Source organism: Cardiocondyla obscurior, linkage group LG20, assembly GCF_019399895.1.
Source record: "Cardiocondyla obscurior isolate alpha-2009 linkage group LG20, Cobs3.1, whole genome shotgun sequence".
NCBI lineage: Eukaryota > Metazoa > Arthropoda > Insecta > Hymenoptera > Formicidae > Cardiocondyla > Cardiocondyla obscurior.
Genome location: NC_091883.1, coordinates 920,020 through 937,234, shown reverse-complemented (window position 1 = coordinate 937,234; position 17,215 = coordinate 920,020). Strand labels below are relative to the sequence as shown.

Sequence of the window (17,215 nt, the reverse complement as noted above, 5' to 3'; positions counted from 1 at the left end):
ATTTTATACATTTTAATTTTTTTCTCAATAACGGTTGAGAATTTTGCAAAATGGTACAGAACTTTTCTACTTGTCTCAATTAATATAATCTATCCTCCCAGTATCCTTCGTTATGTCTGGGACACTCTGTATACACCATTAATAACTAAAACTGTGTTAAAAACAATAAATATTTACACATTTTAATAGATTTTAAATATTTACATGTCAGTAATCTCAATTAAAATTTAGCTATTTAACATAAAAAATATAAATTGTATTATAACATATTTAGTCTTTCATCATAAAAATGGAGCAAGGGAACGAATTTAAACTTTAAATGATAAAAGAGGAAAAAATACATATTTCGAGAAAATTAATCATGCTTTAATACAAAATGTAACATACTAGGCATGTCTGTAATTAGCCAAAATCAAAATTATTCTCTTTGACCTAAGGTATGAATTTTAATGTTACACATTTTCTTTTTCAACAAAAAAAACGGAGCAATTACACGTATCGGACATTAATATAAAAAAAGAGAACAAAGTTTTTCATACCTTTAACGTTCTAAATAATCTTTTTCTCAACACAATCGCTTCGCAAACTTCCAAAATCATCGATCGCTCCGTGTACTTCCAATAAATAATTAACAAGGTGTGAACGAGTAATGGAAAAACGAAGAAATGGAGTAACAGATGACAGATAAAGATAATGGAGCATCAAGGGCCGGTTGTTCCAACTTCCTGGCAGACTTACTTGTCAGGTAATTATATATCTATCTTTATCTACTTGGGAAGAAAGATGAAGATAGACATATGATTACCTGACAGGTAAAACTGCCAGGAAGTTGGAACAACCGGCCCCAAGAGCATCTTCATTCCCTCGCAATCTATCTATACTGTGATTTATAGAAAAGTATAAGTTTCGATAAAATTAAAATTAATGCGATGTAACTGTTGAGAAAATTTGTATTACATATAAATATAAAATGTACAAGCATTTTTTTTTCTTTGTATGTAATTTACAGGAAATAAATATTTTTTTATGTATAACATTTTTTTTAAGACGTAACGCATACTACTCATATCCTACGAATATTATCGCGTTGGAGCAGATGTTCTGGCTTTTGCTAATAAACGTCGCGTTCTTTCATATTCTGAGTTTTCAGACTCAAGCTTTACCACTGCCAGCCAAATCTCTTCTAAATTTGGATTAGCTTGAAACGCAAGAGACAAAATACCTCTAGCTGCTGGTACATTACTCTAAAAAAAATTAAAATTAAATAAAAAGTAATTCAGAAAATAAAATAAAATATAATTAACTCTCAAATAATGCGTTATCCTGTCTATTTATAATGTTAATTCATTTTATTTGATGTATCAGACATTAAGGAATCAGAATTATTGTAAAAATGCTTTAAAAATTGCGACATATAATATGAAAAAAATTAAAGAAAGTTTTAAAAATTTTGTATGATATTAAACTGTTGTTTTTATTGCAAATAATTAGAACCGTTGTATGAAAAATTTAACTGTAGATTTATTGCAAATAATTCTATTATCTTCTGTGGTTCTTATTCTGGGTTTCCAAATCTCGACATTAATTTCATGCAAAACAACTGAAAAGAATAAAATATTAATACAGATATGTTAAAGGAACGCGAAGGAGAAATTATATTAATCAGAGTACTCACAACCTATAGAATTACGGAAATTATAATTCAAATTATTAGCGTCTTTCTCTCCGTCAGTATTTTAATCTTTACTCGTGCGTTATATGCATATGTACGCTGAAATTATTCTGGAAAATTGGCGGCTACGGTCAATACTGATGTGACCCTGAATTAGTTGCAAAGCTGGCCATTGACCAGCAACAATCGTCTAAAAGACGTGGTACTAGGGAAAGTCTGTTCGGACGGTATCGTTCCAGAAGAACGAATATTTGCAATGCGGCCTTACAGCACGCTTTCAAAGCCGTATAGGCGGAAAAATGCAGATCACAATGTTACGGTTATTAACAAACGCCGTAAAGGCGTGAATATTACGGCCAGTCGGGTACAACACTAATCCCACACTAGAGACCGTAAATATATATAAATTAAATATAACTTTGATCAAATAAACAACATTAACTATATTATAAAGCTGATTTTTTAAGAGATACGTAATGTGAGGTCCGCTCCGTCACAAATTCATCAGTAAAATCTGAAAGACGAGAAGCTCGCAAAATCGAGCTTCTTTTATGTTTTTCCGAGCGCTGGAAAATTCGTGTTATTCAATATCCAGTGCCGGCTGATCGGGCGCTCGATGCGCACCTATCTTTAAAATCTTGTTCTTACAACATTCCGCCCGCCTTCGACAAACAATTTGTCGAAAGCTCTTCATCTGTCTCTATAGGGAGTATGCAAATCTTCGTAATCGGGCGTTTGTACTCCGAGGATGCTGTCTTTATTGTGACTACTCGAGTATGGCCATCCGAACCAGGATGTAGTTGGGTGACTCGTGCTAGTGGCCATTTTTCCGGCGGGTAGCGTTCATCCACCATTAGCACTAAGGAACCAACTTTAATATTATTTGATGCGTGATGCCACTTTGAGATCGCCTGGTAACGTTGAAGACATTCTGTTGACCATTTCCTTCAGAATTTATCTAATAATTGTCTTAGCATTTGCCAACGAGTTAAACGTGAAATTGGCTCGGTTCTTAAATCAGGTTCTGGAATTACAGTAAGAGATTCTCCTGTGAGAAAATGTCCTGGAGTAAGAACGGAGAAGTCTGTAATATCTTCTGTGAGAGGGTAAAGCGATCGCGAGTTTAGTACAGCTTCAATTTGTATGACAGTTGTGTTAAGTTCTTCATACGTTAAGACGGTTTCTCCCAGAATGCGCTTCATATGAAATTTTACAGACTTAACTGCAGCCTCCCATTTGCCTCCAAAATGAGGAGCCGCAGGCGGGTTAAATTTCCAAAGTGTTCCATCGTTAGAAAGTATTGATGCAATGTCCTTCAACTTTTTAGAAGCAGAATCAAATAATCTTCTTAATTCGGAGTCTGCACCGGCAAAATTAGTTCCGCAGTCGCTATGCAATGTCGTACAGATACCCCTTCGTCCCGTAAATCGTTTGTATGCTGCAATAAACGCATCGCTTGTATAATCGGTGACAACTTCGATATGTATTGCTGAGGTTGCCATACAGATAAATATTGCGAGATAGCCTTTAAAAGTGCGTGCTGCCCGCCCTTTTCAAGTCTTAAGAATAATAGGCCCGGCATAATCTAAACCGGAGTTAGGGGCGAGTCATAGTAACACGTGAAGAAGGCAATTGTCCCATAAGTTGTTTTGCTCTGATACCTCTATACCGGATGCATCTGACACATTTTAGAATATGCGAACGAACTGTGACACGTCCATTAACGATCCAATAATTCATCCTAACGTGACTAAAAGTCAACTGAGTACCACCGTGAAGTGTTTTCAAATGTGCATCCTGTATAATTAAAGTTGTAAGCGGTGACCTTTTTGGGAGAATTAAAGGATGTTTAATCTCTTCATCTAACATGGCATTATTAAGCCTACCTCCTACTCGTAGCAAACCGTCAGCATCTAAATAAGGAGTTAATTTTAGCAACGGATTCGAATTCGGTAACGTACTAGTTTTTGAGAGATGTCGAATTTCTTGGGAAAAATGTATCCGTTGAATAATGCCAATTAGTATTTTTCGTGTCTCAAATAGTTCAGATGGTGTTATCGGCTGATTTACAAAGTTAATGTTAAGCTTCTTCTTTAATTTTTGAAAAAATCGACGACAAGTGGCTATGACTCGTACAAGTTTATTAAACGACGAAAATAGGAAAAATGGATACCAATACGAAGGCGGTTCGGCCGACGCTATCAGTACAGTTTTCAGTCTCTCTTCTAATAAATTTTTGTCAATTGTTCGTTTCTTTGGTTTCGGCCAGAAGGTTTTGTCTCGAGCTAACCACTCTGGTCCCTTCCACCATAATTCGTGGGATGATAAAATTTCGGCTTGAACTCCCCTTGTGGCACAGTCGGCCGGGTTTTTCTTTCCTGGTACAAAATTCCATTTACATTCGGGTAAAATCTCTTGAATTGAAGAAACTCGGTTTTGTACGTAGTCCTTCCATCGCGAAGGGGGGGAGTTGATCCAGCAAAAAGTTAACTCTGAATCTGACCAACAATGTATTGAACTTATTGTTACCTTTAATGCCTTTATTAACGTTTTCACAAGTCTTGTTAAAAGAAGAGCTGCTGTTAGCTCTAATCGCGAAATACTAAGTCTTTTAATGGACGCCACCTTTGTTTTTGCGCTTATCATTCTGGTATAAATTTGTCCATCCGTTGTAAGAATCCTAGAATAAACCACTGCTGCCATAGCTTTCATTGAGGCGTCCGAGAAGCCATGAAGCTCCAGAATTACATTTCCTCGTATACTTTCTATCCACCTAGGTATGGTTAATGTATTTAATTTTAACAATTGTTTACGGAAAAGAGACCAATGTTCTTGTAAGTTACTGGGAATCGGATCATCCCAATCGGTTTGTAAGCACCAAAGCTCCTGCAATATTAGTTTAGCTTTGATCAAAACAGGAGCCGTGAAACCAAGAGGGTCGTACAGTTTTGCTATGTCCGAGGCTATTTTCCGCTTTGTATAAATATCCGTTGTGGTTGGTTTTACAGAAAATCCAAACTCATCTGTTTCACAATTCCAGATAAGGCCTAGTATTTTTTGGTGAGTTGATTCCTGTTCAACGATTGCGGAAATCTTCTGTGTTGAATCCGGAAGAATTTTTGGGAAATTGCTTCGCCATTTTTGAAGTGGGAATCCTCCCGCATTACATAGTTGAATTAATTGATCAAGAATCTTTTTTGCATCGTCTAATGTCTCTGCACCTCCGAAAATATCATCTACATACCGTCCGATCGACATTGGTTTTATCGCCAACGGGTAACGCTGACCTTCGTCTGTAATGAGTTGTTTTAAAGTGCGTAAGGCTAAGAAAGGAGCACAATTTAAACCGTAAGTTACTGTAGTCAATCGATAACTGTTAATTTCTCCATCGGCCTCTTGCCACCAAATCCTCTGTAAATCTCGATCTAACGGATTAACGACAATTTGTCGGAACATTTTCTCAATATCCGTTGAGAATAATACCCGGTGAGTGCGTATCCATAATAGTATTTCGGTTATTTCTGATTGAAGTTTTTCTCCTGTGTGCAAGATATCATTCAAGGACAAGTTTTTATCAGTTTTACCCGATCCGTTGAAAACTACTCTTAATTTCGTGGTAACACTCTCACTGCGGTAAACGTCGTGATGTGATAAATAGTAATTAGGTAAGATGGCCTCGTCCGTACGGCTTATGATTTCCATATGTCCTCGTTTTTTGTAATCTTCCATAAAGTCTGTATATAATTTTTGGTAATTGGATTCCTTTAAAAATTTCGACGACGCTTGTTTGAGGCAACTTAGTGCTCTATACTTAGAATTTCCCAATGTAAAAGGGTCGGCTTTTAAGGGAAGCCGAACTTCATAACGTTCCTGAAGCATCTCGTGTATGCGTGCTCAAAAAATGTTGTTCACACATCTCCTCTTCTGTATCTCTAGTGGGAGATGAGCTTATATTTACTTCTTCCTGCGTCCAGAATCTTGTTATTATATCTTTTAGTTCGTAATCTGCATTACAACAAAAGGATCTTCTAGGGGAAGAGAGATCTGATTCTGCGGAAGTGGGGCCAGAAAGTATCCAGCCAAAAGTCGAATATTGTGCTAAGGGGGATTTTGCTTCTCCTTTTATCATTCCGGACTTGATTACATTGTAATAATTATCTGCTCCTATAATAATGTTGATGTTTCCTGGGCTTAAAAAATCAGGATCCGCTAGCGGAAGATTTGTTATGTGCGGCCAGGTTTTATGTTCATGTCGATATGGCGGTATCTTTAAAGTTAAGCGTGGTAATACGTATGCTGTGATATCGCAAGTAGACGATGTATCATAAATTGATTGTAATTTGATAAATACGGCACCTTTTGTCCGGCCGGAATAAGTTCCGCCGATGCCTAAGAGCGGTATTGCTGCATTAGTACGACGTAAATTGGCAATCTTTACAATTTTTTCTTGTATAAAAGATAATTTAGAGCCTTGATCTAACAAAAGACGTACAGGTAAAAGCTCTTCATTATTATTTACTAGCAAAGCTCTGCAAGTGGCTAATAGAGTCAGAGGCTGTGAAATGGTGGACTGGCTCGAATGAGTCACAATGATCTCGCTTCGGTTAACTACGGGAGCACAGTCCTCTCGTTCTAGTCAAGCGACAGATGATGGTTTATCTGATGGATTTTTTTCGGAGGTAATTGTAGAAGCCGGAGCCGTTGTTGTTCGATTCTTCGTATCTTGACAGTGTAAAAATGTGTGATGTTTCTTTGCACATAACTGGCATTGTCTCGTAGAACGGCATTGTATCATATTGTGGGCCCCCAAACAATTAAAGCATCTGCGTTTCTTTATTAATAAATTTTTTCTTTGCTTAAAATTCATCTCTTGATATCGCTCGCATTTCTGTAAAAAATGAGCTTCTCCACACAAAGGACATTTAATTAAGTATGATGCAGTTTCGAGTGTTGTTGAATGTACAACGTTTCTTGAGAAGCTCCGACGGTTCGATTGAGAAGATGGACGCTGATTCTCTTTGTTAGATCCTATACTAATGCTTGGATTTAAATTTTCAAGGGCTCGCGTACGGCCGTCAAGAAATATTTGAAATTGTTTTATGGTGGGATACTCTTCTGACGAACCGAGACTCACTTCCCAATCTTCTCGCGTTTCAGGATCTAAAAATCGTGTGATTTGATGTAACAAAATAGGATCCCAATGCTGAACTCCGCAATCCAAAACTTGTAAAGCACCCAGAGCTTCAAGTAAAGTTGTTAGGAGTTTTCTTAAACCGCTCGCTGATTTTGTCTTTAGAGGCTTCAAATTTATTATGCGATCTAATTGGGCCGAAATAAAAAAACGCTTGTTTTCGTAGCGGGTACTCAATAGATTCCATGCTAAATCAAAATTTTCCCCGGTTGCAGTCAAATTTCCTATCAGGGTGGAAGCCTCTCCGATTAAGTAAGTTTTCAGGTAATGCATCCGTTCGGCGTTGGACAAACCGGAATTTTTAATTATTAAAGATGTGAATAAATCGCGAAAAGCTCTCCAAGCCTTGTATTCGCCCGCAAATTTCGGTACTACTATGCGTGGTAATGCGCTTCTTGGCAGCATTAGATGAGAATCTTCCTTTTCGGATGTTGCAGATGACGACAGTATTCTTGAAGACTCTATCTTTTCTAGCTGTGCCAACAGACGAGAACGCGCGTGGATATAAAACGCTTGACATCTTTCATAACATCTTGTTTTCATATAAGAATGAGAAAGTATTGAGTAATACTCCGACATGCAAAGATTTTCATGTTCGTCCGAAAACTTTGACCAATTTTGATCAAGAATAGTTAGCCTGGTTTGTATAGAATGACGACTTGTTTGAATAATTTCTTCCTCATCGAATTCCACAGCGTCCTGAATTAGACGAAATCTTGTCTCTTGCAATTGTATTCTGACCTCCAAATTTGCCATCGTAAATTAGTTTTATGGCAGTTAATCCAAGGAATAATATTTTGCTCATAAACTTCACAATAATTATTTACAGAATAAAATTATGAGCAACAACAACAACAACAACCTAAAAATAATTTGAACTATGATAAAATAGGAAATTAGAATAAATCATGTTAAATATCAAAAGCAAATAAATATTATAATTAGTATAGGAAAATTATTATTTGCTTAAACAAAACACAAATAAAGTTTATAAGGAATGCGATTATTAAATTTCAGAGCTGCATAAGAAGGCATAAGATTATTATAAATACGTACAGCAAAGTCTCTTTAGATTAATATATTGTAATAACAGCATGCAGCGATAAATTTTAAAATTTGGAAGAAAGAAAATGGTGTAAGCAAAATCTTAAGAAGTAAATACATTCAAATTTGAAATCATCGTATGCCTTTAGCTGCGCATCAAAACATATTTAGCCACATAACAAAGAAACAATTTTAGCAGAATAGAATATTATTCATAAGAAATATGATACATAAGACATAAGCTCATAAAGAAATTAATATCGTGATTTGGAAAGTATCCGGCTCGAAGGACCAATGTATGATATTAAACTGTAGTTTTTATTGCAAATAATTAGGACCGTTGTATGAAAAATTTAACTGTAGAAATTTAAAATTGTGAAAAATGGATTTTATCCTAAATTACTATAAACTTGCACTGTTTAAGAATAAAATATACAATTGTAAATTTACTTACAGCAAGCCATTTTGATTCAACACCCATTAACCAAAGCACTTCGCTTTTAATATAATAAGCAACTGCTCTTTGTAATAAAGTTTCCAAGGATTTTCGCGTACCATACATCTTTTTGAAGTAAGCGGTGTGCAGCCAAATTGACTTGTTGTGTACTCCTTGTTGAGTACACTGTATGTATATTTGATCTGCAATTACAATAGAGTGTAGTAAATTTTGGTACTGAAAATAAACAAATCGTTATAAATAAATACAGCAAAGGAACTTAATTATGTGTAAAACAAAACAAAAATCAATTTTCCTTAAAGATCTTCATAGACTTTAATACTTATCCTTAATTCTCGGCCCTCAGCAACCAAATGTGTTACATCTGGTAGTATTTGAATTATTGTTAAGGTCAACTCTCTGAGCTGCAGCAAGGTGCATGTTAGAGAAAAAGTTTTGGCCATCTAGAATAAAACTGAAAATTAATTAATTAATAACCATAACTGTCAGTAAGCTATTAAGAAGATTTACTTACTATTTCTTATCCCCTTGGCAATGTCCAAGAATGAATTAAAATATTGAACACTGAATACTGAAACGGTTTCAAAGCGCTGCGCAGCAATAATCCAGATTGCTTAACTGCATAAGCGCGGCATGATTTAAATATGTCAGTTACTAACAAAACTTTTTATTAATTAAATGTCACTTACTAACAAAATTATTTATTAATTAAATGTCACCTACTGACAAAATTTTTTATTAATTAAATGTCACTTACTGACAAAACTTTTTGTTAATTAAATGTCATTTACTGACAAAACTTTTTATTAATTAAATGTCACTTACTGACAAAACTTTTTATTAATTAAATGTCACTTACTGACAATTTCTTACACGCTTAATTAATTATAAATTGTATATACGAGCGTGATGTCACTTAATGATAAAATTTCTTACATTCTTAACATGAAGCGTGATGTCATGTACTTATACACGTGTATGTAGAAGTGGCATTACATAATTACTACAGTCATTTAATGGTATAATTAACATTTTTCTTTGGATTTTATTCACTGGCCATACATATAATTCCTCAGATAATTCGCAAACCATGTATATGTTTAGAAATATTGAATCACAAGAATAATCTGGTATTTGTTTTATTGTATTAAATTTTTTACCAATTATTATTTTCTCATTATTTCTCTTTCCGATATGTTCCATCATTATCACACTTCCATTCTTTAATAAACAACAACAGTCGTTGTTTCTTAAACGTATGGTAAAGTTATTAAATTGAATTGCTTTATGTGCATTATCACAGTTCAATGGTAATTTCATTGCCATGGAGGTTAATAAAACAGGATATTCTTTATCTTCTTTTGTTACTGGAGGTATATTACGAGCTTGTTCACTTATTCTATTAAAAAGTTGAGCAAGCAATTAGTCATTTTTTCTCAATAATTTTTTTATTTTAATAAAGGCACTTTTAAATGTAAAAGCACTAAAATCGTCTAAAGGTCCAAATTTTTGAACATTTGCAGCAATATGTATCAAATTGTGGACGTCATATACAACCGTTTCATCGCCATAAAGATCAGACATTTGTTCAACGAAAAATATTAATAATTCGCTAGCGTATTTGTTATTTGTGATGCACTCCTTTGGATCACTTAAAATCATTATCGCACAACTAAGGGCTGGTTGTTCCAACTTCCTGGCAGTTTTACCTGTCAGGTAATCATATGTCTATCTTCATCTTTCTTTCTAAGTAGATAAAGATAGACATATGATTACTTGACAAGTAAGTCTGCCAGGAAGTTGGAACAACCGGCCCTAAGTGTTGTAAAATGTATATAGTAACGTTGTTGTAATATATATTTAAGTAATGGTAAGCCCATATACAAAAAGAAGCAGAATTCCGTTGCTTTCCACCGCTCTATTTCGTCTAATCTTCTGCACTTTCAAGCAAATTCTTCAGGCATATAATCTCTTGCAGCAATTAGATTATTCAATAATATTTCTAAATTAGCTGGCGTTATTATCTTTTTATCTAACTATATATGTAATAATTTTTTTACAACGCCTAAGCATTCTAAATGCACATAATCCAGTGGAAACTGAGTTACCATCCCCAGTCCCACTTCTTCAAACGGAGAATTATCCACATGATATTCTAGTTGAGTACGTTGTTTGAAATTTATATTGCTTCTAAGAGTGTAGTCCTTTTCCAGGTATACTACTCTGCAACCTACACGAATGCCACGCACGCAACATTTTCCACAACCATAATAACTGTTATGTGGTTTTGTACACGTTACAAATGATCGAGCAGGTGAGTCGGCAATGACTGCTCTAATCTCGACTAAATGTTGTTTTCCATCATAAATAAATCCTTGTGTTGACAGCGTTGAATATTCTTCACAAAAATCTTGTAAATATTCTACTAAAGATTTCGGTTTTTCATATAAACTGTGTGCTCCAATAAAAAATGGCACTCCAAAATGTGAACTATAAATTTTACCTAATTTTGTCCACAATTGTAACTTGGAACTCTTTGATACCAATATTCCGTCCACGTAAATATCTATTAAAATTTTCTGTGGTCTTTTGTCTTCTTCTACATTCTCAAACTGGTCAATTACAGCTTGCTCCAAGCCATAGTGCATGTACTGACTCCATGACTTTTGTTTAACATTTGTTTTTCTTGGAGAATATAAAAGAGTTCTGGCATCTCTTGGTAAGTCTGTATGGTCGGCAGATCTCATTATTGTCAGTAAACTGTTCATAGCATTGTGAGGAATTGAATATTCCATTGACCAGTTTTTTCATTTCTGTTTTAAATCAGGATTTTTTGAAATTTCCATTTCGTCAACGTTGCAATTTTTAAGTAGTTGATTATTACAGTCTAAATTATAATTTAAAGTTTCTTTATTTTCATATTCATGGTCTTGTGGAACGAAATAATAGGGCGTGCTTGTCGAATCATTATATTCATTTTTTTCATTATCTTTATAATTTCTTCTTTCTTCTTCATTATCTGATAGAGCATTTTCTATACGTAATAAATCTTTTACCGTTAGTTCCTTAATATGACGCCTTTTCTGTCGTGATGTTAAAAACAGATAATTTTTTTGACACCTATTCATTGCACACGTTATAATTTAACTTATATTAACGTTAAATATATATTTTACTTAATTTTGTACTAAACACTTTATTCTTACAAATTAACAAAATCGAATCTTTGAAATAACGTGTTAAGATTAACAATTAACTGTAACACGTATTAAAAATATTGACAGTTACTCAATAACACTGAACAGCTTCGAATTACAGGTTATTTACTATACACGCATTATTATTTAACGATGCCCCCAGAATCAAGCATCGTTCCCGGGCACTATCCACCGCAGGGACGAACGTCCTCCCGGCAAGAATATGGAGCGCGGGGCGCTCCCGAATAAACCGATCCTAGGAGCGACAATTCATTATCGTGTGCGCGCTAAATCCTGCGAGGCGGACTTATCCAAGCGGCCCCGGGTTCGGCCGAGCGAACATGCTGCGTTCGGTACCGAGAAACACCGCGTCAAGCGACACGTACCGGGCTATCCCCGGCGTTCGCCTTTTTGCCGTATAAAAAGGCGAATTTGATCAATCCGCTACTGTTCTCAATCCGTTCGCCTAACCGCGAACATTCGGACCGATCGACTCCTGGTGCGAAGCAAGAAAACGGGGTAGAGCGCACTCTGTCTCGGTCAGGCACTCCTGACGCTCGCTCAAGCAGTCTCTTAAAAAGCTAAAGGTAATTATCGATACGCACGACCGGCTCGTAGGGTAAAGCGCACTTCGCCTCCTTCAAGTGATCTCGACTCCATGTCTGCTGTATCATAGTACCGAAGCTATAATCCAATTGCACCGTTGCACAAAACCGGGGTGGAGTGATCTCCGCCTCGGCCGAGAAATCTCGGCTACTGCAACACTGGACAGGTGCTCCTTCCTTATCTACACCTAGCCGCGTTCGTGTCGCGATTTCGTACATCTCGCGTATACTGCGTCCCGCGTCTCGTACTCGCGATAAGCCACGCCTAGGCTCGCGGCCCGCGGATAAGCTTCGAGCGACCATCTCCGCGATCTATTAGGGCGTTATTTACGCGGCTGCCGAAACTTGTAACGGCCCGCCTACCGAGATCCGCGTATCGATAGCCGCCGTATCGATCCGACGCAGAACCGTTAATGTACACGCGATATCGTTTCGTTTTTAACGCTTTTATTAATTTGTTAATTTGTTAGGCGACGTCATAACCACGCGTTCGTCACATTGTTATCATCTTATTGAATAAATTCTCAATTAATTCATTAAACCACGTCTCGGTGTATTTATGGACCTTCTAAATTCATCTCAAATCCTGGTTTCCCGGCGAGCATATTCGGACAGCTACTGCTGGCCCGATATTTGAGGTCCAGGGTTTACGGTTGTTTCAATTAAATACAAACACGTATCGAAATCTTTGCGGCAAAAATGAAACAAATGCGCTTGCGATTGTCTCCTTCTGAGTTGACTCAGATTACATTTTTATAAACACCGTCGCCGCCGTGGCCGGCCCCTAAGTTGCTTAGAGCTCATTCGCCGAACTTGCTCACCAATCATTATTATTCAATTCGGCTACTTTCTGCAGAAAACTAAACATTGCCATCGTCGCGCTCAGTCCATAGATTTCTTAGCGTTTATTCGCCGAGACATTATAATTTTTATAAAATCAACGGTTAAGAATTTTGCAAAATTGTACAGGACTTTTTGTCTTGAATTATTATTGTCTACCCAAAAATTTCGGGAGTGATAAAACGCACTGAACACACTGTATATGTATATGGATGGATATGGATTAATGGACAAGAATGGGGCAATAATAAAATAATAAAATTTAAATATATATAAAATATTTATTTAAAAATATAATATTTTTGAACATGTGCATCATGTTTTTTCAAGTTATTTCCTCTTCTCCCCCAGCTTCTTCTACCGTTAAATCGGTATGGGTTTCGCTGATGACCTGTTCCTCTTCTCCAAATTCCTCTATTATTTGCTTGGTGGTAACGGGTCAAACCCGCACGCTGGGCGTACCACTTTGCGCGGGAACGTCTGCCTCCACCGCGTCTTCGTAATTCTACTAAAAAATAAAAAAAACAATATAAAATTACAAAAAAAAAAAAAATTATATATATAAAACGTAAATAAACGAGAATTATAAATATAAATATTACCATTTTGCTTTTGCTGCTTAGGCTGCTGATCAGGCTGCTGCTCATTACGTTGCTATTCCTCTGGCTCTTGTTCTGCCTGCTCCTGAGGCAGCTGCTGGCCAGAGTGCTGCAGCAGGTACTGCTGATTTTGCAGCAGCACCTGTATCTGTTTCTGCAAATCTTGCAGTTGCAATAAATTGTGTTTATGCAACTGCAAGATGTGCTTAATATTTAAATTTTTGGCGTCCATTTACTGAATTTATTAAAACATTTTTTATTAAAATAATTTATAATTAAGTTTTAATTACAATTATTAACATAAAATACTTGTTTACTTACTTGCAATTTGTGTCAACGTGCGTCATGCGGCACTCTGTCGTACAATATAATTTGAACGTATAAAAGTTGTTGAGAAGACGACTTCATTGAGACGTCTAAATTTGAACGTATAACAGTTATCATAAAGACGACTTTATTGAAACGTTTGAATTTGAACCTACAAAAAATGTCGGGAAGACGACTTCATTGAGACGTTTAAACTTGAACGTATAACAGTTATCATAAAGACGATTTTATTAAGACGTCTAAATTTGAACGTATAACAGTTATCATAAAGACGATTTTATTGAGACGTTCGAATTTGAACCTACAAAAGATATCGGAAAGATGACTTTATTGAGACATCTGCAGTGAAACAGTGGAACTACATGTCGCATGTGGGTAGTCTCAAAAAAGATATCATCCAGACGTCTATAAGACTTTTGTGCTGTATGGATAATAACGATATTTTTTGATCAATCGCGACGTCCGTGCGCGCGTGTCATCGTCGGATCGTATAATATATATGTACATATATATATATATATATATATATATATATATATATATATATATATATATGTATATTATATAATATAACCTTTTTTATTTACGTTTTCACTGTTTTTGAAAATTTTCTGCTTTTTGTAATACTAGCGATAATTTGAAATCATTATTGGTTACCACCCAGCAAACGCAGACTTATAACGTCTATGTTGTGAAAATATAACGGAATGTAACGCGCAATATAATTTGTACGCTATTTGCAACCTCCATGTTACTTGTAATTTTTTACTCATAGAAAGTTATATTAAAGTTATATTAAAGTTATATTTTTGCAAATTTATGTAGCTGTAAGATAACTACAATTTAACTATCCGTTATAATAAATGTTACTTCCAGGTTATATAATATTTATAATCTGTGTTTGCTGGGCAATAATGTCTGAAATAAATGTACGAAAAGCTAGACGTGAAGATTGTAAAGCCATTAGAGCATTGATACAGGTAACTTTTGTTGACAGCTGATGAAAAGATTCGACATACCAAGAATATTATTATTTTGTAGGAATTGGCAGACTTTGAGAAGATGCCTGATGGACCACAAATTGATTACAAAAGTGAGATTTATTATGTACATTAACAAATGGATTATACTACAAAGTATAATACCATTAAATCCAAACAATTTAATTAAAACACATGTCCAAAAGACATCTAAAATATTCATGAAAAGTTCAAATGTACATACATAGACGTCTTAAGGACATATGTGCTGTTTAAGAAGTAATCTTATCTGAAATTATTTTAAAAAATTAGCTTTAGAAAGAGATGGTTTTGACGGACAGCCACTATATTTCTGTAATGTGGCGGTATGTAATGAAAAAGTCATTGGATATACTCTCTCTTACTACACTTATTCTACATGGCATGGTAAGTCTATGTATCTAGAGGATATCTGTGTGGCATCAGATTTTCGAGGGAAAAATGTTGGTATTAAGCTTCTTAAAACAGTCGCAAAGGTACGTTTATTTAAAATTGCATAAGATTGATTGTTCTGATTATAAAACCTTGATAGGAAGCAATTGAAAACAACTGTCATAAACTGGACTTTGTGGTTCTCAATTGGAATCCAGCCCAAGAGTTTTACAAAAAGTATGGAGCCAGAGATTTGACGTCTAAGGAACAGTGGCATTTATATCGTTTTTCTGCAGAAGATATGGCAAAATTAGCCTTTGATTGTGAATAATCAAAGTATGGTCGTTAATATCGATAATAATTTAATTGTATATTTTTCATGAAATAAATGTATACATTTAAGTAATATACCATGTACACGCGTATAAATATACTGTATAAATTACAGTCAAGCATCACGTAAACCGGGTGATTGTGGCTGGCTGTCTTACGTCCCCTACGAATCCTTCGATCTATGCTGTACTCTAAAATTTACTAATACAAATCCATCGTACACGTTGTATACATCACAATTCATTACAAATTTCTAGCGACTCGAAAGTGGCCTACGGTGCAAACAAATAAAAATTACGCTTTTAAGGTTGGACACACATCGCGTATGAACGGATGAAACAGTTTTTCCATATTCATCCTCGCAATCTTTGCAAGCACCATGTGGCATGTGGCACATGTGATCCTACAATAGGGATAGCTTGCGATTTGCGTGTCACATTTTCATCTGAATAAAATTAAGATAAAAAATTATATTATATGTGGAATTATTTATATCGAAAGAACGCTATTAGTAATCTCAGTAAACTCATGTAAGTAAATGTAAAAAAAATTTTCTATATTTTATTTAATTTATGTAATATACTAAATGTAAGGAACCATGTTTGAAACTAGAAATATGTTTTATTTGTACATATTCTCTAGCTTAACTTTATTTCTTTGTACATTATTTGATTGCTTATTCTTCTTCATTAAACTTTCGAGTATATATTCGCTATCAGGACAATTGTAATTTTCTATCGGAGATGTTTTTAACGAACTTTTTACAGTATGTATTAAAAGCTCTACATCTAAAAATAAAATTATTTAAATTATTGTACAAAGTTCTTACAAAGTATTTATTAGTATTATTCTTACAAATAAGTATGAGTAATTACTTGTATTGCTTTTCTTTATACAGTTCTTCTAATTCCACTTTTATTTCAAGTGCTTTTTGCTGCAAATAACAGATGGGATCTTTAATTTCCCAAACGGTATTAAAATGATGTATATTTTTGTATTTATTACATTCTTTTTTTAATAAAATTCTGGACTCTCTCTTTTGATATCACTGGAAGTTTCCTCAATTTTTGTCTTAAATAAACTTCCATTGTAAATATAAAACATACAAAATAAATTGTTAATTATATTTATTCTGCATAGCATTTTTTTATTAAAATGTTAAAAAACAAAAAAATTTACTGCTAAACCATCATATAAACAGCGATTTCGTAAAACACAGACAACATCAACGATTCAGCAATCAATATATGTTGCTGTTAATTTTACACAATTTCAAAATATTACAGAGTAAGTATAATGTTCGAGACTTTGAGAACTATATATATCTCAGTCAGATTAATCAAGCTGTTTCTATAAAAATACAAACGGAAGCATATAGGCAAGTCAAATCAGAAGTAAGTTCTGTAGGTGAGGGTATGACAATGGAAGCTCTATATTGGCAATTAATTGATGTCTGGCAAGCTCCATTAAGATATTAATGTTTTAAAATTAATATTACATTTTTTATGTATGTTACATTTACAGATATTGAAGGTCACTGAAAAATGTTGCATTATTAT

General features: G+C 34.7%; 2 protein-coding genes across 8 annotated transcripts; one reads left to right on the top strand and one right to left on the bottom strand.

The window, feature by feature from the left end:
• Positions 1–951: 951 nt before the first annotated feature.
• LOC139110327 (uncharacterized) lies at positions 952–13,545 on the bottom strand. Of its 3 annotated transcripts, XM_070670007.1 has the most exons (3): positions 8,879–13,543; positions 8,362–8,807; positions 6,304–7,725 (listed from the first exon to the last, which is right to left on the bottom strand). In XM_070670007.1, the coding sequence occupies exon 3, from the start codon at positions 7,617–7,619 to the stop codon at positions 6,309–6,311; it is 1,311 nt and encodes a 436-aa protein (XP_070526108.1). In that variant the 5' UTR covers positions 7,620–7,725; positions 8,362–8,807; positions 8,879–13,543; the 3' UTR covers positions 6,304–6,308. The 3 variants fall into 3 exon arrangements, 2 of the variants coding, with proteins under 2 accessions (XP_070526108.1, XP_070526107.1); XR_011546979.1 differs by lacking the exon at positions 6,304–7,725 and adding an exon at positions 952–1,244 and having other exon boundaries at positions 8,362–13,545; XM_070670006.1 differs by having other exon boundaries at positions 8,362–13,543.
• A 783-nt stretch (positions 13,546–14,328) lies between these two features.
• Positions 14,329–15,885, top strand: LOC139110325 (thialysine N-epsilon-acetyltransferase). Of its 5 annotated transcripts, none has more exons than XM_070670002.1 (5): positions 14,329–14,433; positions 14,809–14,912; positions 14,974–15,025; positions 15,225–15,427; positions 15,484–15,729. In XM_070670002.1, exons 2-5 carry the CDS (start codon positions 14,847–14,849, stop codon positions 15,652–15,654), a joined length of 492 nt encoding a protein of 163 aa, XP_070526103.1. In that variant the 5' UTR covers positions 14,329–14,433; positions 14,809–14,846; the 3' UTR covers positions 15,655–15,729. The 5 variants fall into 5 exon arrangements, with proteins under 5 accessions (XP_070526103.1, XP_070526105.1, XP_070526104.1 ...); XM_070670004.1 differs by lacking the exon at positions 14,329–14,433 and adding an exon at positions 14,463–14,660; XM_070670003.1 differs by lacking the exon at positions 14,329–14,433 and adding an exon at positions 14,463–14,689.
• Positions 15,886–17,215: the final 1,330 nt, after the last annotated feature.